The sequence below is a fragment of the Morone saxatilis genome, unplaced genomic scaffold (genome assembly GCF_004916995.1).
Source record: "Morone saxatilis isolate NCDOM2014 unplaced genomic scaffold, NCSU_SB_2.0 Contig11, whole genome shotgun sequence".
Classification (NCBI taxonomy): Eukaryota; Metazoa; Chordata; class Actinopteri; family Moronidae; genus Morone; species Morone saxatilis.
In genome coordinates, this window is record NW_023339663.1 from 17,830,892 (window position 1) to 17,856,075 (window position 25,184).

Here is a 25,184-nt window from a genome sequence, read left to right on the forward strand (position 1 = left end):
GTTATCGTTCAATATCTGACACACACTTGAGGGGGCTGAACCTGACCATCTATATGGGTCTATCTTTCATAAACGAGTGATAACACAGATGAACAGAGGAACAAAGGACAAACTGACTGTGAGACTGACGGAGACACAGTTGGTTTCCAGTCAACTTCCATTAAAAACTTTTCAAAATGGAAGTAATTTAAAAATACATTGCTATTACAATTTGGGGATTTCACATCATTTAATTCTACTTTGAGAGACTGAAACCTCTTTCCTGTGGATAGAAGTTTGCTGATATTTGAGTTTGGAAGCAAGTGAGTTTTGTGCGTTTGAGGTGAAGTGAAGGAAGAGATTGAGTGAAGGGAAACAAAGTAGCCCTGGGGTGGATTGCTGAATCAACGGAGGAATTAAAGCTATCAAGGTAAGCTTTAATTACATTAATTTAACTTAATGAGGTGAATGCTAACCATAAGTTAAATAGATTTCTATTCTTTCTTGTGTTCATGTTTCACTTTAAAAATACATATTATACTGCAAGCAATCTGGTCAGAAAAATGACCAAATTCAGCTCCATATCTGAATATGTTTCCTGTCTGACACACAGATTCTACACAGGCCGCCATAAGGAGTGGAGTAGACCAGTAAGATGGAGGAACTGAAAAGCAGAGCAAAGAAAATACAGGAGAGACAGAGGTAAAAAGCAATCTACAGCACGTCTTGCCTTCTGAAGGTCATCACGTTTAATTTCTGCTATTTTAGGGTTTTTACTGATATTACAGATGAGAGACAGAGAATAATATGTCACATGAGATTAATTTAAATACATATCACATTTATGTGGATGGCAGTCTGCTGAGCTGCGGTTGCCAAAGTTTGATTTTAATTAGTCGGCTGATCAAATATATACAATGGAGGGACATTTTTGTCTAGCTGACACTTTCTTTTTAGGTAGCGGAAATCCATCTTCTTTTCTGGAGGCTCTTATTCTTGTGAAATATGCTGTCTTTGTAAGGTTGTTTGGTAGACTTAACAAAATTGGTTCAGTGCTGTGGAGGTATAATAACTTTCTATAGAAATAACCTGTTGAAATAATCATAAAAACGTTGACATTTTTAAATTAGGGGTAGGTCTGTATCTGCATATGTATGTATATCTGTATTGCTAATTGCATTCAGATTAATACTGGAAGTATGTAAGAAAGTAATTAGTTAGACATTTTATGGACATTGTTTTCTATCGCCACTTATACTCCTTATAAGTAAGTTCAGTAAGTTGCCAACAACATATACAAACCAACTGTCACATAAAACATTATTTGTATTTGAACCCCACCTTAAAAGAAAATTAAGTCTTAATTGATTCTAAACAAAAGCTGTGTAACTGTTCATGGTCCAGGTAAATAAATCACAATGGAAATGAGTAGGGCTGCAACTAATGTTTATTTTCATTATCAATTATCTGCAGGTTATTTCCTTGATTAAATTGCTTGGTATAAAAAATGGCAAAAAACAGTCTGAAACCCAAAGATGAAGAAGACCAAAGCTACAAATCCCCACATATATGAAGTTGGACCGATAGTTTTGTATTCATGCTTGATTAATGACAAAAAAGATTAATCAATTATTAAAACTTTGAATAATAATGATAATAATCCTAAACATTTAGTAGAATCTATTGGCAGAAATGGAAAATATAATATTCATAGTTATGTTCTCATTAGTTTATAATTACCTGAATATAGGACTGGTTATGTATTTGTTACTTTAGAATGAGCCTTTTATGTCTACAAACGCTGCAGGTCGCCTTCCATGAATTCCGTCATGTTGAACCGCCATGTTTCTACAGTAGCCCAGAACGGACAAACACTTTTTGCCATAGTATGTCTTCACTGCTTGGAAGAGGAGGGTGAAGTGAGGGAGTTGTAATCTAAAACCATACTGCTAGATGCCACTAAATCCTACACACTGGGCCTTTAATCGACAAATCATCGCAGCCCTAATAATTACGGTAAAATCTAGTGGAAACTGAGAAACAGCTTTTGAGGATTAAATGTCTGGTTATCTAAGTGAAAACTATGTCATTACAGATATTACAACACAGATTCAGACAAAGTCAGATGCTGTTAGTATTTGTTCAAGGCACATTGTCTGTTTGTACTCATAAAGTATTCAGATTCAGACAAAGATGGTCCAATAAGGAAATAAGGAAATATATTTCCTGTACTGCCATCATGTGTGTACAGAGGCTGTAGAGAACAGGTCAAAGTTGCAATTTACAAATTGGCTTCAATTTGTGCTTAACCACAACAACTTACTGGAAGTGACTGAATTACACAGTGAATTGGTTATAAGGACAGCGCAGGTTATCCTTTAACCAACAAAGCTACAGAAGCTAATTTTATCATGCCATCAAGTTTTAATGTTGTGTCTGATTGGCTGTATTAGTGAGACAGATTTAAAAATTCATACATTCAACACACAATGCAGGTTTAAACAAGGCAGATATTCCACTTCCTGTCCACAGGCACGCAATCAAAGTTTATTGACCTCTTCATCATTGTTAAGACGTTAATTGTTAGTGAGATAGATATTGGTAATGGAAATTATCATTAATATATCATAAAGTATTGTATTACCGTGTTTCTATTTGGTTTAATTTACAGTTTGAGGAAACAGTTAATTTCCCTTGTGCACTGCTGTGCTTCTCTTTATTGCTGTGGCTAATATCATCCCTGCAGATACTGACTGCTGTTACAGGAGTGCTGCTCTAATTAAAATGTTAAATACGTACTACAGTTTTAATCACATTCTGGATACTGGTATCTCTGAGGTCAAAAGAATCAGGTTGTTTCTGTGTTAAGATTTTTTTATGTTATGTTCTGGTATCCTCTACTGTATATGATTAGGAGGATGTTTTAATGGTAAACAACTTAAATTTTCAAAAACAAATTATAATTTTAAAAACTATGAAAAGTAAATAATTTCTCAAGTCTACTAGCAAATCACTTAATATGTATCATTGATGTTTTTTGTCTGATAGTTATATTATGCAACTGTGATGAGTGATATACATGTAAGCATGTTATAAGATCACTAGAGGGTCAACAATTAAAATCTAGGCAAGTTGAACCAATCATATATGTTCTGAGATGTGTAGATTAATATGCTGTATAAACATTAAACATACAGTATGGCAGACGTACACTCAAATTGGTGTTACTGTTTATCATCATAACTGAAATGAAAAATAATATATAGTTTTCCTGTAAAAGTGCCATGAAGTCCAATACACACCCAAAGCGAGGGCACACATTAGGACTGTTGAGCCAATTATCAATATGATCTGGGTGTGACTGACTGATGAGTGACAAAGTTCGACCTGATCTGTTCCAGTCTGAGTCAGCTGGTGTTGATAAAATCATATAGTGTGTGACATCTTGGTAAATGAACATGAGGTAGGTCGCTGTCCATGTTTGTTTGGGTCCAAGAACACGCAACATCTGGCCTTGTGGCAGATGTGTAGGGTCGTTGTGGATTTACTCAGTCATAAGATTTATGCTCCTTTCTGGTTGCCAAACCCTGAAGCCCCCATGTTTAAAAACAACACAGCAAAAGTGCCCTCTAGGATGACCTCAAAAACATTGCCCTCTAAACTGCCTTTCCAGTGAAGAAAACATGATGAAGTGCCCTCTAGTAGGGCATTTCTATTGACACTTTTGGCCGCACTAAGTCAAACCATTTCCATAACCAATTTAAACATGCCGAGTTGTGCCGAGCCGCAGCCGTTATGGACCATCTTCGAAGTTGGGTCAAAATCCGGCAATATGGCACCTTTTAGCAGGGTTGTGGGGAGGTGGTAATGTTTTAGAAACCTAACCGCTGTGAAACTATCAGAAAATAACATTTTATTTCTCTGATTCACTGCTTTGTTCTCGCTAAGTAATGTAAGTAACATGCTTTCTGTGTGGCAGTCTCAGTTCTCTGTGACTACCTGTGAATACTGTATACTGGTGTCTTTGTATTTATATGTAATTACAGAATTATGTGGTTACACAATATAACTGTTATTGATTATTAAAACCCACAGGAGTTAATTTAATTTAATTAATCTGACAGCGGAAAGTTCCTTTTAAAAGTGTCTTTGCTCTTCTAAATTCAGCAGCTTTTAATAGCTATTTATGTAATGGCGACTTATTTATATGCATCGTTAAAGTAAATGGTGTGTCACCATGCACACACATACACCCTCGTCTTCCAAAGACACCTTCTGCCAGTGTGGCTGTGGACATATTGCACAGCAGATTTACCTGGATTTTTTTCTATTTTTGATAGTTGCTATGGCAAAGTCAAAGATCACATAGTGTTATCAATTCAAAGTAGACAACCCACACCCTGATAATTATTCTTGACTCTGACTTGACATTAATCATCCAACAGTGGGGGATGACAGAGAGACTGACACACTTATGTCATTAGATTGTTTATAGTGCCAAACATGAGTATAATTAGAGCTATTCTGGGGGCTCAATCAGCTTAAATTCCTGCTGTGTAACTGTAGTTTCTTGCGTAAGAATATAGATATGTTATTCACCCTAACCTTCATGCTAATATCTTTCATCTTACAGCTATTTAAACTGACTAGTAATAGTAAAGTAGAAAGACAAAAACAAGAATTCTGTACCCTGATCTCTCTGGGGACATGTCTGCACTGTGTTTTTATCGATAGACTATGATGAGGGAATCTTGATTATCTATTGAACCTTCTGAAGACATAACCAGCATCCACACCCTGATCATGACGTGCATTAGCGAATCACTCTTTATTATACTATAATAAACATATTTATTTGGTCGCTGTAGCTTCCTTATCGCGTACTCCGGTTTATGACATTTCTCGTACATCAAACATTTATACATTGTCACATCTAGTCGTCACTTCCGCCATCTTGGATCTGCCATCAAGTGAGTTGGGATTGACTCTGGCCTTAATACATACTGGTAGGTGAAAAAATTAAGGAAAAAGCGACACAAACCTCCCAGTCTCTAAAACCCTCTTTGTTCAACTGATATGCATCATTTTCATTCTCATCATACCGTTCAATTCCCCCTTGTGATGAAAGCATCTGCACTACTTCATTCAGGATTTTCTTTTTTCTTTTTTTCTTTGTCACTCCTCTGCATAACCATGATAGCTGAGGTCACTCAATGTATGTGTTTTCATGTGTGTGTCTCAGCGATACATGGGATCCATTCCAGCTGAACCCAATAGGAGCTGAGAAGGAAAGTAAGAGAACATGTTTCCAACTGGCCCAGTACCTGGTGGCTGCTATTGTGGGGTTAGCCGTCTTGGCCACTGCTGTTATCTCTAAGGTAGGACTAACTAACTAACTATCTAACTATCTAACTATCTATCTATCTATCTATCTATTTATTAAGTCATTGGTGCTTTGGCAAGAGGTGTCACCACAGGGTTTCATTGAATGGCTAAGCAAAAAGTCTTTGCCACCGACAGATAAATGTTCAAATTCACCAGCCACTCAACAATAAATCATTATTTTGTTTAAGACGCTGGTGTCTTCTATCACATTTTATCAGCATTTGGCTGGTGCAAATTTCCCACTGTTTGATTCAGATTAGATTTTTTTGATGTTCACATTATGAACACTACCAAAATTGCCTTTAATCATTATTTATAAAAGTCAAAGTATGAAGAGGCTTTTCTCTCACAAGCATGCAAAACTTATATGTATGCCTTTATCACAATTGAGTTCAATTAATGCAGTCTTTTTCTTTTCTGGTCTAGCCAATAAAGCCTGTCAAAAATTTTATTTAAATATCTTTTTGAATTCTAATGTCTCTCTCTGTAATTTGATTTTAATGATTTTTGATTTATTTATTTTGCATGTACTGCAATTTTGCAATCACTTTAAATACATTAATTTATCAAACTGTATTGTTGGTACTGGGTCTTATTTCCTTGGGGTTTTTTTTGATGAGGTTGGAGTTTCTGATTTTGAGAAGAGAATATAGTACATAGTATATCAAAGGAGTATAATAGTATAGTAGTAAAACAGGATCTTATTCTTACTGGCAGCAGAGGTTGCTCCCAGGTTTAACACTTCGTTCAACAGTTACTGGGAAATATTTAACCAACCAGTAAATTGCATACATGATGTTATATAAATCAGTCATAAACAGCAAAAACACACCATTTATATGAAAATGTTTTAGATCAGTCTTTTTGTACAGTGATTGTAGTTTTTTTCATCAGATCTTTAGTTTTAAAAAAAACATGTCTTAGATGTCTCTCTGTCCACAAAGTAGCATAAAAAAAACATTAGCTCTATTTACAGTAGGGCAGGGCGTAGAATACTTAAACCCTTTGGACCCAACTCTGTTTGCAGATATATTTTCATTTTCTCTCTATCAATTGTTAACTCTGCAGTATGTGCACGTGTTCAGACTGTCTGCCCCTCTGCATCTGCCTCTTTTTTCTTTCAATTCCTCATCTTCCTTCTCTGGCCTTGTCTCTCACTCTCCTTCCTGATAATGAATTACTGGACTCTGCTCAGATATAAAACATTGCATTTCCTAAATATCCTGCTCTCTGTTTCCCTATGTAATCACCGATTGGTGTAAGGATAAATGAGAACAATAAAGCAATGAGGTGTGTCCAGGGTAGTAAACAATTTACACTAGGAGCTGGAAGCAGGGAGGGTTTGTCGGTAAATCTGTTATCATTTACAGTATAGTACTGCTACACACACGACTTTACTGGAACTGCACTCAAAAGAAATGACAGTGACAAAGTCAAATGCACTCTTTTAGGGAGAAAAATATGAATTGTATATATGTATATAGCGTAGAAAATTGCTAACTTTTGGTAAACTCTCTGGTATTCGTTAACATACAACATGGATCTCTGTCCAATCAGGGCTGTCTCTTGGTGTTGTCAACAATGTCCAGTCCAACTTCAATGCGCAGTTCAAAGGAAAAACAGTTCTACATGCTGATGTTGGTTTTCTGCCTGGTGTGCCCCAACTTCCTGGTGTTTCTTAAATCACTGTGGAGGTGTGCCTTCAAAAGCTTTGTACAGCCCAACATGAAGACCATGTCAGTGGTAAGTATTTCTAAAGCAAATTAATTTAGTTATTATGCAGCCTGCTTTGGGCATTGCAATGAATATGGTGAAAAAAATGTATATAATAAATCCTTATTTACATTCTTACAATGTTGTGTGTGCGTGTCTTTCTGTCTTTTCCAGATTTGTGCCATTGAGTGTTTGGTGTCTCTTGGTACTTCAATCCTGGTCCTCGTCGTTATGCCTCAGTTTGATGTGTTGACTAATCTTTTCATCAGCGGAGGAGTCTGTATTGTGTCTGCCATTCTGCAGATAGTATACAGACTACAGAGAGAAAAATGGAAAATCATTTTTCCAATCTGCTCCCTCATTCTCACGGTTGCCGGTAAATTTCTTTATATTTACTGTCTGCAACACTGTTTTTCTCTTTTGAAATTATGACTTTATTATTACTTTGAACACATTTCAGTTTGTCTCTCCAGGTTTTAACTAAACTGAGTTGTCTCTCTAATTATCTGTCAAGTCAGCTCTATCACTTTCTTTCCGTTGTTAAGTTGTGTTTTTTTCCATGACAACTGTCTCAGACGGATGATGTAAGATTTACTAACTGGCATGACAGTGTTAACAAGCTCTGATTTGAGTATCCAAACACAAGTTGTAGGTAGGTTGTAAGCTCCAGGTGGAGAAAAACACTTTAACAGCTTACATTGTTTAGACAACAGGATTGAATACCGACAAACTCTTAGCTGCAATGTGAATGTAGTCTATAAGGGGAGAAGTATGTTATTATTTTAAGTGCCAGCTCCATGGATGACTACCTAAGTAATAAGTTACAATAGTGTGTGTATGACTACAACCCTGTCTCCTGAAATTGACGTTTATGCAATAGTTTTCCCAATAACATTGTAGTGGCATACGTAATCACTGGCCGGATAATGTTCAGAGGTTTTTTTGAATGAATGAAGCACTACATTTACGTACGGCACCACAGTTGCAGGGAGATGGTCAAAGTGCCGAACTTTAACACCAGACACCAGGGTTCTCTTTCAAACCCCACTTGGTATCTCACTATAGGAGGCACCTCCTGGTGTGACCAGTCATGGAAGCTCCAGGTGAGCTGTGTCAGTTTTTTTTTTACCACAGCTATAGCAACCACTGCATCCTCTGAGAGGACTGCTGCTGGCGGCAAGGTTAAGGATGTTGGGTCGCTTCCCATCCACCCTGCATCGCCAGGTGTTAAGCATGTGCTTACTAAGCTGAGCTGTTGAAGTACATGGGTAACCTTTTAAATAAGGGCTCCCCAAGTGCGGCTATTTGGGAGGAGATGCGTTTCCACCATTAAAGTTTATTTGGTTGCAATCTCACCCTGCCATGTGGGTTTTGGGAATGCACCGATTGCGCAGCATTCTCTGATAAGGAGGTTGATGAAGGGAGCTGGCTGGCTGTGGCCTTTAGTACCTTCATGGGACTTGCGAACTTTGTTGGAGGCACTCTCAGGGATGCCTTTTGAGCCATTGGAGTCAGCTGACTTAAAGCTGCTCTCTCTCAAAACTATCCTGTTGCTGGCACTAACGTCAGCCAAACGGATAAGTGAATTACATGCATTGTCTGTGCACACATCTTGTCTGCAATTTTCCCCTGTGTGATGTTGGGCCCTAACTCTGCTTTTGTGCCCAAGATTAGCGAGCCTGCTTATAGCTTCCCCATGCTGGAACTGCTTGCCTTTCACCCAAACCTTTTGCAGAGGAGAGTGAGAGGCAGTTTAATTCATTGTCCTGTAAGAGCCCTGCACACCTATTTAGACAGGACTAAGGGATTTAGGAAGAGTAACCAGCTTTTTGTATCTTGGGCCCCTCCTCACAGAGGAAAAGTTCAGATTTTTCAGCACCTGTCACACTGGGTGGTGGAGGCTATAATCCTGGCTTATGAGAGTCATGGACTGCAGCCCCCTGAGAGCCTGCGGACTCATTCCACCAGAGGACTGGCCACTTCATGGGGCCTATTCAGGGGCATTTCTGTGGGTGACATTTGTGTTGCTGTTAGTTGGGCATCTCCACACATATTAATTTAGTTTTACCACCTAGATGTGACAGCGCCTTCGCTGCTAGCCCATGGGGAGGGCTTGTAGTAGTGTTATGGGCTTTGGAGCATGCAATTTGGGAGTGGGCCACATCTCCCATAGTGAGATACCGAGTAAGGTTTGAAAGAGAACTTTTGGTTACCAGGGTAACCCCGGTTCTCTGAAAACCGAGTGAGGTATCTCACAACACTGCCCTGCTTGCATGGATAGGGTACGTGGAAGAATTACGCTTGAGAATGCCATGTAGGGCACCAGGGTCGTTTATAAAGGGGGACGGGCAAGCCTGTGCAACTGAAGATGATTGGTCCGTCACATGACAAAAGTGGCGGTATTGGAGCTTCCACGACTGGTCACGCCAGGAGGCACTCCCCATAGTGAGGGGGTTACCCTGGTAACCAAAACTTCACTCCTGTGGTTAGATTGAGGCAAAAAAAGATCCAGTGTTTAGCATTGTGGAGGATCTATGGGCAGAAATGGAATATAGTATAGGTATGTTTTCATGAGCATATAATCACCTGAAAACAAGAATCTTGTTACTTCAGAATGAGCCGTTTTCATCTACACACACCGTGGATCTTCTTCCATGGAAGCCGCCATTTTGAACCGCCATACTTTTACAGTATCCCAGAACAGAACGATAGGACTAGATAGGATAGGACAGACTACATAGGGCCTTTCACATTATTTGCACATTTCATTGCAATCATAGTTTCTCCTACACGCTTGGAAGGGGAAGGTGGGGTGAGGGTGCTGTAATCTGCAACTACACCACTAAACGAAAATAAACCTTATACACACTAGCGAAAGATCAGGGTTTTGGCAGTTTCACCCAACTCTTTTTCGTATTAACCCAGACCACAATCTTTCCCGAATCTTCAAGTGATCAGACACAGAGCTACTAACTAACTCAACAACTGCTTGACTACTAAACTAACTAACTGCCAAACTCACAGGTTACTGCCTCCTTGGGGTCGACTACTATGTTCGTGTAACGTCATTTGTGGATAGACAGAGCACCGACTGCTTTATCTACGTTGCAATTGGAATTTTCTCTTCGCTCCTCGTCTCCCTCTGCTGGTGGGAAAATCCACTGCAAGCTACCAACCGTATGAAGGTAAAATGTTTTTCTATAATGTTGTTCTTTCTTCACTGCAGTAACGAGAACACCCTTTTTTCACCCACCAAACTGGAATCTACCAGACTACCCCAGACTAGAAGTTAATGAATTTAATTGTTGCAACTTTGTAATTTTTTTTGGAATTATACTGCCCACGTTGCCAGCTGTGCAGGTGTTTTTCATGTTTTTTGCCAGAGCTTCAGCTGGATATTGAATTTTTCACCTATTTGTAGTGTAACAAATATGTTGACATGGCATTATCAGTGTGACTCTCTTTCTCCCTGCAGGAAACGCTGTCAGAATTGGACGGTTTCAGGGACTTTGTGTTTGTCATCAGCAGTATTCTCAGGATAATAGTGATAGGTAAGTATCTGCCATCAATGTCTGTATCAACAACACTCAGAAAAACATGCTGACAAAATAACACCTGCTCTTGAAATGTATTGTCAACACCCAACACTGCTGTGTTTTGCTATGCTTAGATTGTAAAAATCAAATTTTCAACATTCACACTAGAGAACAAAGGCGGAGGATGTTCTCCAGCTGTGATGAAGTCTTCAGTAGTTGTTTTCAAAACAACGCTGCTTTTTTATTCTGCACTACACAACACTATCAATTTATTCCACTCTATACAGGCTAATTTCCTTATATTTACTTGAAACTCACTGTGTTTCTTACTATTTTAAATCAGCACACTCAATTTCATATTAACCTATTTTGACATCTTTTTTTTAATATTGTATTTATCGTATATTATATATATCTGATAATTTATGGGGGTTTTCATGTTGTACTTTTTTGCATTTTACTTTATTAGATTCCCATCAGTGATACATTGTATTCTGTTGTAGGAGGGGTATACCTGCTCTACCATGTGCTTATTGAGAAATCCATCACCTGGTCGGACTTTAACCTGCAGGATGATGACTGGGAATTACTGCAAGTAGGACTGGGGCTGTTTTTCTTACAGGTAGGTAAAAGGAAGACAGAAAACAGTCAGAGACAGGCAGAGATGGACTGTAGTTATGTATGGGCTACGTATACATATCATTCAGGGCTTTCTTGCTCTGCTCCCCTTTAGGAGACATATTTGCAGCCCTTATTTAGGTTTTGCACAAGTAAAATAATTTAAACATTATTTAGTCGTACAAAGTAATTGAAAGAGCAATGGAAATGTATACAACAGTCGCAGCACCTTTATCACTGCTGATGGACCACTGTGGTACACAAAATTACATCTGATGTTTGATGTCTGATAAAAGCAGGTGAAAAATCTCTGGCACACTGAGGGAGAACTGCAGAGCAATAGACTTTTATTTTTAATTTGTTTTTACCTGTTTTTTTTTCTTAAGGGCCTTGTGATTTATATATATGTTTCCTTTACTACTTAATACGCACAGCAGGTTGAGTCTACATTGAATCAGTCAATTAAATACTTATCAAGTAGGCTTGTTAGATTTTCTTCCTGTTCTAATCAAAGGAATTTAAAAGCTACTAAAAATCTCCCACATTGATTCTTAATAATTCCAGCATGTTCACTGATCAGAACTGGTTCTTACTGACGTTCATTTACAAGTATCTAACAGACCAAATATAAAAAATTTAATTTTGTGCCGCTGACAGTAATTTGCCATAGCCTTAATAAATATTCCCCCTACTTCCTGTCTCAGGCCTTCTGCTCAGCTGCCTGCCACTGGTTTGGTGTGGTGGCGTGTAAGATCCACGCAGTCAGGATGAGTTTTGCACTGCCAGTATGTTGCACAGGACCCACAGTGCTACTGTTGGGACTGATACTTTTCATAACCCAGGCACAAGAATTGGATGGAGCCAAGCACGGGAGCATCACAGGTGAGTTTCTTTTTTCAACATTAACCAAATTGTTTCTGCTTTGCTATGTCATTTCGATGTAGTTTTGTTTGAACGCCTAATACCAATGTCCTAAAATCGTTTCCATTGCAGAGTTTTGTGAAAGCTTGGTCTACTTGAGCCATAAGAACACAACCCCAGTGGTTTTGCTGGAAATCACAAGGAGCATTTGTCGAACTTCACTCAACAGGTACGTGTGTGTACGTGTGTATGTGTGAGTGAATGAGTGTAAAGTACAATATTTAACTGACTGTATTTTAGCTATTGGGCATTTTACTTTTACCTCGTTTAAAATGTGTATGCTTGTGTATATATAAGCTGTGAGATCCATACAATTAATGCAGCCTTGTTGATTTACAAATTTTCACAATGATTGTAAAATGTCCAAAAACTACATATTATGCAATGTCCTATAACAATATATTAAGAAATCAGTGTACATCTATGTATATTTTGCCCCAAAATGTTTATGGATTATTTGATTGACAGCTACTACTTGCAATGGCCTTTTTCAATGCTGGCACTGGAGGGAGTGTGTATGTGGTCAGGATTCGTCACATGTACCTACTACGTATGGAAGACCCAGGTATCAATATAAACAGACACACACATACACATTCATGTTTTGAGTTCTTACTTTCGTGGCACATTTAATTAAATTTTAGGTCGACTGGTAATTTCATCAACCCAGAGGCCTCTTATCTTAAGATCACGCACACCTAAATATCTCTATGGTTCACCATGTCTTAGGTCCAGCGTATAGAGAGAACCTCTCAGCTCTTTGTTCGTCGACTCTATGAATCTGCTTTCATTGACCTGTCTCTGCTACTCAACACCAAGATGAAGTTGCCACGGGCCCGAAACCAAGAGAGGTGAGCAGGGGTTGAGAAAAAGTTTATATTTTGTATTTTATTTTATTGTGCTCATATTTTAGGCAGACATATATAGAAACCACAGCAGAGGTGAAACTTATGTCACCACTGCTTAAAATATGTTGTCATATGTAGAAGATATGCTTTTGTTTCTCTATGTAACAATGCACAGACATTGTAGTGATGAAACATACAACTAACTTAGTAGTGCAAAAAAGTATCTGCACATGTGGTTATTGTATAAAATATTTGGCACAATGGGTCTAACAGTCCTCGGCTGCCATAACACAAAGTGTAGTTCTTAGACTATTGAGCTGCTTATAACATTAAATGTTAAAAAACTAAACGTAAGCCTAACCCCTTATCCTCTCCTCTACAGCGCCGATGACATACAGAAGTGTGTGATCTACCTCTGTGCCACCATGTGGCATGAGACCTATGATGAAATGCTGAAGATTCTCACCTCCATGTTCAGGTTAGAGATAGTCACTTCAGACACCTGTATCAAATACACCACACAACCCTTTCATTAGAACAAATTTGACTTAATTTAAGTGAAAATACAGTGTGTCAGTACATCATGACATCGCTCTTCATGAAATTTTGAAACAGAGGCAGTGAAAAACTGCTTTTCAGCTTTTTTTCTTTGTTGCTCTTTAAAATGTTAAACATGTATAATGTATCCATGTTTTTTGCTTATGACTTAACATATTCAAGGGCTTAAAAATGCTAAACATTTGTGCTGTATAACACTTGAAACTGTGTCCTCCTATTCACTTCCTATCATGCTTTTACGACTTTAACAAGAAAAGAAAATACTTGAGAATAGACGTTTGCAGTATTGTTACAATAGTTTATTGTCATTTCAGGTTGGACCGTTATCGCGGTGATCCAAACCAGGACCATAAAGACTGTTTTGACTTTGAATGTCACATTTTTGTGGACGATGCCTTCATGACTGAAAAAGGCACAGAAAAGAGGCTGGTTAATTCTTACGTAAATGACTTGGTCCAGGTTGTGATAGAGGTCTACAGGTGAGTCCTCTTCTCCTCTCTCTCTCTCTCTCTTCCCTCTCTGTCTCTGTCTCTCTCACTAACTATCCATCCATCGATTCACTCAGGGTGTTTACTAACAAAGAACCAGATGATGTGTCGATCATTGAGACCCCCTACGGTGGCAGGCTGATGTTTGTTTTGCCAGAAGGCAACATGCTCTATGTTCACTTAAAAGACAAAACTCTGATCCGGAACAAGAAAAGATGGTCCCAGGTACGTAGTGATGTTTTGTGTGTGTACATATGCCTGTGTGTGTGTAAATCCTAAAGGTGTCATGGTACAAGAGCCCATTCACTGGCCAGCAGTAAGATACTTGCACCATCAACTTCCATTTAAGACTAGGAGTATGATGAATGACATTGACCAATCAGAATGGACTCATCACCCACTCCTCATACACACTGTAGGGCTGTCAAACTGTAAAATCAGGGACTCAGGTGTCTCTTTTGACTGGGAGAATGTGTTCTTCATCACTCATTATTTTCATTACTAATTAACCTGTATTAATTTCTTGTTTAAAGGCTTAGCCTATGAAATGTAAAATTTAGTCCAAGGTAGTGTCTTCAAAGTTCTTGTTTTGTTCACAAACCAAAGTCGATGTACTATCATATGTGAAAACAGCCAATCCTCACATTTCAGATGATCAGATAAAAATGTTTACACTTTGTATTAAAAAATGAGATTGTACACGTCTTTAAGAGCTGCTGTTGGATTTTGACATTTGTTTATGATTTTCAGATTATGTATATGTATTATCTACTCGGCTGGAAGGGCTACATTGTCAAGAACCCACAGAAGATTACAGTAAGACATTTCTAGCTTGTGTGTAAAATGTGCACATATTTATAGTATTTTGAAAGTATGAGTATAAATTATCTAAAAATGTCAAATATCTATCCTGTTTTGTCCAGCGCCAGAACAACCCATGCAGAGACAGTATGATCTCTTTTGATGGAGAGATTTACCTGTTGCCTCAGTATAACAGTGATGACAAGAGAAGATTAATCTCAGATGACAACACTTACATCCTGGCTCTGGACGGAGATACGGACTTCCAACCTAAAGCTGTGATTCTGCTTGTAGACAGGTCAGTAACAGACAAATCGACCTGATACTATCATGGCTCAGGATTGCTAGTCACTTAGTTTGTCATTCAGCCAATTGGACAATTGTTTTTCAGTTATTATTTTAATAAAAGTGGTCATTTAAAAAAACTTTATTTGATTGACAGGTTGAGGATGTATTACAATGTAGGTGCAGCATGTGGTAGAATCCATCCTACTGGTATGGGTAAGTATACTTTTTTATTTTTTTATTTCATGGCTACAGCCTTTGTGACCAAAGTGGCATTAGCTGGGGTTATGTTTTCACTGAATCCATTTATAACAGTTGCAATGCATCTATTAGCAGGACTTTGTAAACCAGTTGCAGAGGTTAAGCACCCCAAATGCAAGTCCCCTCAATGGTTAATATCACATAAAGTCAGTTGATGTGAGTTATGAAGCTAATGTGTCAAATGGAAGGAGTGGACCAGATTAAATGTCTGTCTGGGTGTGATGGACTGGTCCTGACAGACCCCAGATTCTATAACCCTCGACATGACGGAGTAGGAATAATTCAAGAAATGTGCATTTGTGTATTGTCACTGCTGAAGATTGTCTCTCATTTATCTCATTGTTTGTCCTCATTTTCTTCATTTTTCTCTTTAACTGTGTCTCTGTGACACTCTTCTCATCACCCTGCCTGCCTGCCATCCCAGGTCCCATGGTGTGGTACCAGAAGTTTGAGTATGCAGTAGGCCACTGGCTCCAGAAGACAGCTGAGCATGTGTTTGGCTCTGTGCTGTGCAGTCCAGGATGTTTCAGTCTGTTTAGAGGGTCTGCCTTAATGGATGACCATGTATTGAAGAGATACACAACAACTGCAACCAGAGCTTCGGAATATGTGCAATATGACCAAGGTTGATACCAAACCCTTTTACCTCGTCTGGTGTTGTCTCTTCACTTTTCTTCTTTGACCGTTCACGTCCATTTCTCACATTTCTTTTGTGTCTTGTTATGTTTTTTTAGGGGAGGATCGTTGGTTGTGTACTTTGTTACTGCAGCAAGGGTGGCGTGTCGAATACAATGCTGCATCAGATGCATACACCAACTCACCACAGGAGTTCAAAGAGTTTTACAACCAGAGGAGACGATGGGGACCATCTACACTTGCTAATACACTGGACCTTCTGCACAGGTTATTGTTATTTATTATTCGTAATAGTGGAGGTTACATCCATGGCCAGGTACTTGACCAATTTTAAAAAAAACTAAATAAAAATTTGACTATGTTCTGATTTAATTCTTTTTTTTCTAGTGTAACAGAAACATATGTTTAGGCTACACTTTCTTTGTCAGCTGTTTGGCAATAAGACATATACATTGTATTAATGTTAACTTTTCTGTGATTGTGACTTAAATCGCAGTGGTGGCGAAACAGTGAAGAAAAACTCGTCCATTTCAAAGCTTTACATCTTCTACCAGATGTTCACTGTTGGTTCCTCCATCCTTGGTCCGGCCTCTGTGACTCTCATGATAGCAGGTAGGTTCAGGTCTAGTTTATTTTTCTTTCTTGGGGGGTTGTCTAATGCCTGCAGTCGGCCAACATTTTCTTCTCCTCTACCATTGTGCCCTGCATCAGTCAGGTCAAACTAATTTCCTGTTTACATGAAAACAACTTTAAGGGTAGCTCTTGATAGACAACAAGATGCTGCTCCTACCTTTATCGTGTTGTGTTGAGTCACAAAGGCATTACCACACTTTATGACTGACATTCAAATGACTGGAATAACTGAGCAAATCCTAGCACAAAAACTGTATACGACAACCTGGTGTATAGAAAACAAAGGGAACACGGAATATCAATTCTGCAAAGTGAGGTAAGGGTGAGTTATGCTAGCCTACTAGTGTATTGTAGTCGTATTCTGATTGGTTGCTTTTTAAATATGCCTTGTGGGAGCACTCACACTCTCTCTCTCTCTGCCAGGTGCTTTCCAATTTGTCTTCAAAATCACTGGAACACTTTCCATCATCATCGCAAGCATTCCTCCTGTGTTCTACATCATCATCTGTTTTATAACCAAGGCTAATACCCAAATTACCATCGCTGCCATCATGAGTGTTCTGTACGCATTCCTCATGACTGCCTCCCTATTTTCTATCATCGGTGGGTAAAAACTCTTTTAAAATGATGGTTTAGTAAATGCATTTTAAAACCCTAAATGAAATTCACACACCATGTTCCCCTCTTAGGTGACATGGTGATTCAGGAAACCTTCCTGACCCCTACTGGCTTGTTTTTGGTTTCTATGGCAATCATGTACATGGTGACAGCTATACTACACCCGGAGGAGTTTGGTATGGTTATATTATATTATTATAAGCATTACTTAATACACTATATAATATTACTATTAATACACAGTTTTATGTTATATTATGTTTACAGGTTTATGTTATGTTAATTTTTTTGAGAAATCTCTTTGATTTTTGTGTTACATCGTAAGTTTTCTGCTGTGTTATTTTATTCTATGGTTTTTTTTCTCTTCCAGGGATGATTATCTATGGTCTGATGTATTTCATCTGCATCCCCAGTGGATACCTCCTACTGACTATCTACTCACTGGTTAACATGGACAATGTGTCCTGGGGCACAAGGGAATCCAACAAGTAAAGCTCTGATCATTATTTGAAGGAGTAGTTTAGTAGTTTGTCTGTAGTCAACATGCACACACTCTGGTGAAACAGTAACAGTAGTTTCTCCTGGAAAACATGCGTAATCTCGAACAGTTTGTCTGGCATTACCCAATTTCCCAGATTGTGAGTGTCTATTAAAATGCAATCTACGCACAATCCACACACTACAGACAATTCAATCCATCTGTTACCGCAACCTGGCAACCCACAATCCAATTCAAGGGAAGTGTGTGCATCTGCTCTTTGTGCAGGAAGACGGGCCAGCAACAGTAACTTAGAGCTGTTGTCCAAATGTCAGGACGTGTTTCACTTAACATATCTGAATACACATGAAAATCTAAGCAGAGTTGGACTGAACGGTTTCCATTTCCTATGCCCCAACTTATCCAACGGATAAGCAGAGGCAGCAGGGAATTCGTTTTCAGCATTCCCAATTTTCCCTCACTGTATTTGTCAGGATTTTAATGTATATACATTATACAGTATATATTTTTTCTGACTGATCATGCTTATGTCTGTCTGACAGGGGAGAAGGAGAAGTGAAGAAGAACCAAAATATTCTGTGTGACAAAAACTGTAAACTCTGCTGCTGGGACATGAAGTTACAGGTACTGTTACCAGTAGTTACTGACAAGCCATCTAGCGGACAAATAAATGTACGGATGGATTTATTTTATCCCGTTGCTTTACAGATAACACAGGAAACAGAGAATCTGATGATTCGCCAGATCACAGGCCAGACTGTACAGCAAGACCTTCCCATTCCAATCACCGCACAGGATATAACTCAAGCAGAGGCAGCTGCAAGTATGGAGCTTCAAGTCAAAGTCAACGCAACCAAAGAAACTTTGAATAAGGACGCGGATAAGAAATCGCCAACTGGGGATCCCAAAGTGAAGTCGACAAAAGGCAAAGATGGTGCTTCCAGTAGCAGGTATTTTTTTTTTTCTTCACAGTGTCAGTTTACAGACTAATCGATTAATTGTGAAAATAATCGACAGAATAATAAATAACGAAAGTAATCCTAGTTGCAGCCCGACTGAGGGCACTTGGTTTGTTCCTCATTTTGAAAATATTAGGCTTCAGTTTAGGTTATCTTATCTTGTAGAAGGACAACAGCACATACACACTAGAACTGTGAAATCCATACAACCCAACACTCACGGTAATGTGTGTGTTCTTCTGTGCAGTAATGACAGTGTTGAAAAACTGAGCATCAACTCATATTCATCTGACGAAGATGATAAAGATTCTGATGAAGATGACAATAACTTTATGACTGATGACCTTCAGGAGGAACTTCCTGTCAAAGGTAAGAGCACTTTAACTGTGTATTTGTCGTGAATACTATGTACTGTAATTTAAAATTCATTCTTTTAGGAGAACCCAGTATGTATTGCACACTATAATGACTTATTGTTGTGTGTGTGTCTGTGTGTGTCTGTGTGTGTGTTTGTGTGTGTTTGTGCATGCAGACTGGGTGGAGCCGGTAAAAGACGAGTTTTTGAAGAAGCTGACTTATGCCAACCTGAAGAGAAATCTACAAGCACAAATACGGTAAATAATTAATAGGATTTACGGGAGGTTCACATACTTTGAAGCACTGTATATACAGAGAAATGTACATGTTTACATGTTCTTAATCACCAGGCTTATGTCACTATTTACAAGTATATATAAATTGTAGAAAACTTCTTGTTCCTAGAATTTAACTTTATGTGTTATTCATTACGTGTATTTGTGTATCTGTTTCGTCCTAAGGTGGTCTCAAAACACAGTTACACTGTTTTATCAGTTAGACCTCTACAATTGCTATTGTATAATTACAGTTGTTTGTTTTGTGCTTTTTTGCCCTCAGATATGCACTGCGTAACATAAATGAGGATGACGTGCGTGATGACCTAGTCTTGATGTTAACCGACACTATTAATAGAGAGCTAAGTGATGTGGGGCCTGAGGATATCCTGTTGGATAGTAAGCTGGAGGAGTTACGATATGCACTGACAAAGCAGGTAATAATAAAAACAGTAAAAGCACATAAGTAATTGAATTTGTTGAAAAATATTAATAATGTGTCTTTTTTTTATTCTTTTCTTTTAATAATCTGTGATAAGTTTGGCAGATGTAGGCCAGCTATTTTAGTTTTCTTTCCTTGAACACTTATTTTGCTGTATTTGCATGTATGTAATAACATATCTATTATAAATAAAAATGTGTCATTGGATAATATCACATTTGGATGATAAAAACAGAACTTAATAGCTCATCTAGAAGAGGAATGACTGAATCAACGACTAACCTACTTTCTCTATCTACAAGGCTCGCCATACCCTGAAGACCAATCAAATGGTGAAATTACAGAAGAGAGTAGAGATAGCCATTGAGAAAACACTCAGGGCCCCGCAAGTGCAAAAACTAGATGAGGTAAGATGCTGATTCAGCCCCTGTGTCTGTGAGAAGCAAATACTGTATACACCTAGCACAGATAAACAAATAGTAATTTAAATGAGTAATCAAAAAAAGTACTGTTACAATAATACTTTATAAGAGGTCTGACAGAGTGAGGTGAAAAAGCTGTCTTCCACACAGTACATGTAAATGTTTTGGCATCTTTAGCTTTAAATTATTTGTGTGCCTGCATCTTTGTATGTATTTAGGGTGAAGAGGACTTCTGGGACAAGTTACTTGAGCGCTACTTGAAGCCTATAGTCGAAAGCCAAGCACATAAGGACGAGGTCACCAAAGAACTAAAGTCACTGCGAAACAAGGTCAGCTATCTGCATTTACTGTTTCTGTTGTTTGTGGCATGAAGTGTGCATCTTTGTTTGGACCTTGAAATACTAACAATGTATTTAGGACAGTTTATTTTCTAATAATTCGTCAAAATATTAGTCTAAAAGAAGCCGACTGAAGGGTCCACTATAGAAATCGAGAGGCCGAAGACAAGTTAAACAGGAAATTGCTCGATGTTTATTGCTGTTTTGATCGGTGGACTTCGCTCAATACCACGTGTAAACAGGGTGTTCCTAAAGTGCATAAGTGAAGGCGAAGAGCCAAAAAGCTGTTCACCTCTCTTCATAGGGCAGATTTGCAGGCATGTTGCTTTCAAATCTATTTTTAAGATAGACATACTATGGACTAATAACTCACAGTTTAAACCAATTCAGTCTCACCACAGAGTAGACTGCAGAGGGCCCCAAAAAAAAAAAACAGGTCCCAAAAATACGTAATGCCCATTATTAAGCACTACTGAGGTGCAATTATTATCTAGGGTCACTTTCTCTTTCTGGACTGGAAAATAATTTCAAAATTGAAGGTATTTGGGTGGTTAGGGTTAGGGTTTTCTCCCCTGTCATGCAGCACTGTAGGGAAATCAACTAAAGTGAAGTTTTAATAATTTAATTGTTCTGCTTTTGAGGGCAAAAGTATCTTTTTGTTCAAATTTATTTCGTAAACACAGGACATTTTACATTTTAAACATTATACGGTTGGTGCTGTCTGGTGAAGTAACATTATTATTTCTTGCTACTTACTAGCCAACATATATGCTGACATGTACATATCTGTGATAAACTAGCTTTGTTAGATACTGTATAATTCAGAAAATATCAACTGATTGGGTTGTTTGGAATGGGAATGACAATGAGCAAAGACATTTTCGATCCTTCTGGGACGTTTATCTCAGTTTAAATACTTTTAACCACTAACACTGCAGAGTCCAAAATTGAGATATTGTTAATATTTAGAATGAAGCCTTAAGAAAAGGTATTCTCCTTCCTCCCCACAGGGTGTCTTCCTGTATTTCATCATCAACATACTCTGGGTGGTCGCTACCTTCTTCCTGCAGGCCATTGGAAGTGACGTCATCAGCATCAAGATCCCTAAATACTATCCAAATGGAACTGAATCTGGAGAAAACCTCAAGGTCAGACACACAGACAGACAGACAGTCCTAGATACATCATGCAGAGACGCAGTGACAGAGATAGTTAAAGAAGGACTGTGACGTATATTTCAATGTCTGTTGGTACGCCTCAACTAAAGTAATCACCATTACTGTCATTTTGTGTTGACAGGTCGAGCCTCTCAGTTTGATGTTCCTGTTTTCTTTTGCTATTCTTCTTCTCGTCCAGTTCCTGGCCATGTTGTATCACAGGTAAACACATGTGTACACACACACACACACACACATAAATTTGAAACCCACTGAATTCTCATCACTTCAGGTATTACTTTTTTGCAGCTGTAAAATGAGACTTGCATTTAACAACCCTGCAGCTAACTTACTGAATGACCTTCAAAACTAAGGAGGAAAACATCCTAGCTTTCAGATACTGGAGGTCGGATTCAGTGGCAAAGAAATGATTCCAGTGTTTCTAAACTCGTACTGAATATTTCCCCGCACCATGAGCAGGGACATTTGCATTAATCAATTCCCGCCTTTATGGAAAATTATAATGACATCTCCTGCTGTTCTTGAGACTATTATACTTCTATTTTCCAATGTTTCAATATTTTGTACTCACGTTTCATCTTGGTGTCTGTGTGTTCACAGGATTTACACTCTGATCCATGTGGTGTCCTATCGCAGCACAGAAAAAGACTACAAAGAGAAAGAAGAAGTAAGTAAAAAAACACTGCAGGATTTTTTTTTAACTGGAATCGTTGTCATGTACAAGACAATATCAGAATACCAAGAATAAACCATAACTATACACAAAAATCTAAACTTCACTAGCAAATACTAAAACTTATTATACTACAACATAATGGCAATTGTGCAAAAAGAGACCTATAACCTTAAATAACATTTAATCTTGACAAAAAATTTAGAAAGTCGAATAATGGGTATGAGCATGCATGCAAAGTGGAGCTAATAGGAGTTAAATAAATTATAATTCAGGCCATACATTAGTAGTGGCATATTGTCATCTAAATCTCTGATTTGAACTTTGTACAAAGAAGTACAATGTGTTGGGGTTTTTTATCCATATAATAGGCTGAAATGCAAACAAGGTACAGTCTTGACTAGCACCGGAGTAATGATACACTTTTACAGTGTTGATTCCTATATTTGTAATTTATGGCAATGTTATACCTCTACTATTAAATGAGCTGCAGGAGACATTACCCAGGACCCCTACCAGCTAGCTCCTTATACATGCAGTAGGCCCAATCCTTAGCAAGGCAGTCAAACAGGCGACTTAACTAAACAACGTTTCAAAAGATAAAGTTTAATTGTAGGGTTATTAATTTGTCCCTGTGCCCAGCAGTCTGAGTCAGAGAACTAAATTCAGGCGAACCCATTACAAGCTTTATGACCACATCAACAACTACATATACAACAGTGAAGTTACGTTCATACAGAGAGCCACAAGGGTCATTTGCCAAGTTTCTAGGGTTTAATTTGGAGAGAACGAGGCCACCGTTCCCTTCAAAGGTTTTACCGGAGTCCTGGCACAGTCTCCCGGTAGTGTGAAGTTTACTAATCAAGGGACGTCAACTTCACCTGTTTCTTTAACAGTGCAGTACCATCAGTCACCACACAAGCTGATTGACGTTATCATACATTGAAATCCAGAGGGCGCTGTTTCACACATTTTAAGAAACTCAATGGACATTTAGGGATAAGATTATATATACTGTCAATGGCATAGACCGATTTAATGGGAAATGAGAATATGCAATGGATATCTGACAATAGTGAATTAAATAATTAAAAAATATTGATTATTGATACATCACTTAATTAATCCACATGAGAAATTGCATTGTCACAGCAGCAAAAAGACACTCACTAAATTACACAAGAAGTAAATCAAGAAAAACATTTCTGGCCATAAATTAAAAATCAACCAGTGAAACTAGGACCATAAATATAAACAATAATAATCTCTTAATTTAAGTTAATATATTGCACAATGGTGATGCAAGTCTACTATACACAGTACTATTATTATTATATTAATGTCATAATAGCCACGGTAAAATGATAAAGACAAAGAAAAGGGTGACATTTTTTAATAGAATGATAGTTGTGGCTTTTCTAGACTTCTGGGAGAAAACAACAAAGCTGTTTTATAGTTAGGCTAGTGGCTCAATCTGGGTGATGTGAATGTGAATTTGGTTATGAGCTGTTGAAGTTCCACTGATCATTCTGGGCTCATCAGTCCACCTCTGACTAAATGGAGTTCTCCATCAGAGCACATCAAAAAATGTATTTATGTTATGTTGATCAGTGGTGGAAGAAGCACTCAGATCCAGTACAACAATGTAAAAATACTCCATTATGATTAAAAGTGCTGCATTCAAAATTTTAATCAAGTAAAAGTATGGAAATAGTGTAAAAAGTGTAAAAATACTCATGCTGCAGAAGAAATATATGTGACATCAAACTCTCAGTTATGAGTCTGTTAATTTACTCATTGAGAAATCTCTTTTTTTTGTGTGTGTGTGTGTGTGTGTCTTCCCATCACCTAGGAGGAAACTGAAGACTTGACTCTGGAGAATCCCAGTACCAACGGACTTTTCATTACCAATGAAGACCTGTAGAAACTGTCCGAAACACTGTAACAGTGAAACACAATCATCACAATAGTATCTTACCACTTAAGGGCTGCCATTAAAATATCTCTTTTTTCAACTTTCACAATCCATAAATATGGTACATTTTAATGATCACACAGCACAGGGATGTCACAGGAAATCATTTTGTCTGCAACTATTCTGCAGCTGCAGTTTTGTCTCTCAGCTGGCAAGATCTGAGTATGGTCTAGCTGGGCAGGCAAAATGGCACAAGGGAAATCAGTTTTAACAGAGCCAATATGCTTTGTTTAGTAGTATAAAATGAGGAATTATTAAGATGTGAGCTCAGGTTTTTTACCCAATGGGATATCAGGTAGGAGTGTTTTTAATAACCAAGTGCTTTATTTGAATGTATTTGTATTTATTCTATTTGATGTATGGCTGAATGCATCCGGTCTAAACCAGTTTGTTGATTGTTCTTTTATTTTTGCTGGTGTGTATATTTATGGACCGTGGTGTAGATGGAAGCAAATCATTTAAATTTGTTTACAAAATGTATATCTGAGCTCCCTGTCAATTCATAATAAAACAATACTTGTGCTGCGTGTTGCTCCCAGTACCTTTAAAGATTTTTAAATGCAAAATTTGCACAATAAATATAGTAAGGAATATATTTACCATTTTATTGTTCAAATATTTTAGTTTATTTTGTAATTTACAATGATGTGTTGCCTTTTTAATATTGTGTTAAGATGGTATCTGTGTAATTATGTTTACCAATTATGTATACCAATTGTAACAATGCACTTTACAAAGAAATATAATTTTCTTGAACTGCCTGAAAAACTTTTATTAAAATAAATG

General features: G+C 37.9%; 1 protein-coding gene across 2 annotated transcripts; it reads left to right on the forward strand.

Moving 5' to 3' along the window:
• chs1 (chitin synthase 1) lies at positions 1–25,184 on the forward strand. 2 transcript variants are annotated; one of them, XM_035652373.1, is made up of 35 exons: positions 1–409; positions 593–681; positions 5,222–5,357; positions 6,922–7,107; positions 7,252–7,453; positions 10,102–10,262; positions 10,553–10,628; positions 11,117–11,235; positions 11,936–12,113; positions 12,225–12,321; positions 12,621–12,717; positions 12,882–13,003; positions 13,383–13,478; positions 13,873–14,037; positions 14,124–14,271; positions 14,797–14,862; positions 14,970–15,145; positions 15,290–15,348; positions 15,818–16,018; positions 16,128–16,296; positions 16,526–16,641; positions 17,086–17,265; positions 17,352–17,456; positions 17,651–17,768; positions 18,322–18,403; positions 18,488–18,729; positions 18,986–19,107; positions 19,271–19,352; positions 19,654–19,807; positions 20,115–20,219; positions 20,453–20,563; positions 21,583–21,720; positions 21,872–21,951; positions 22,351–22,417; positions 24,276–25,184. In XM_035652373.1, the coding sequence occupies exons 2-35, from the start codon at positions 635–637 to the stop codon at positions 24,345–24,347; spliced, it is 4,275 nt and encodes a 1,424-aa protein (XP_035508266.1). In that variant the 5' UTR covers positions 1–409; positions 593–634; the 3' UTR covers positions 24,348–25,184. The 2 variants fall into 2 exon arrangements, with proteins under 2 accessions (XP_035508266.1, XP_035508265.1); XM_035652372.1 differs by having other exon boundaries at positions 604–681.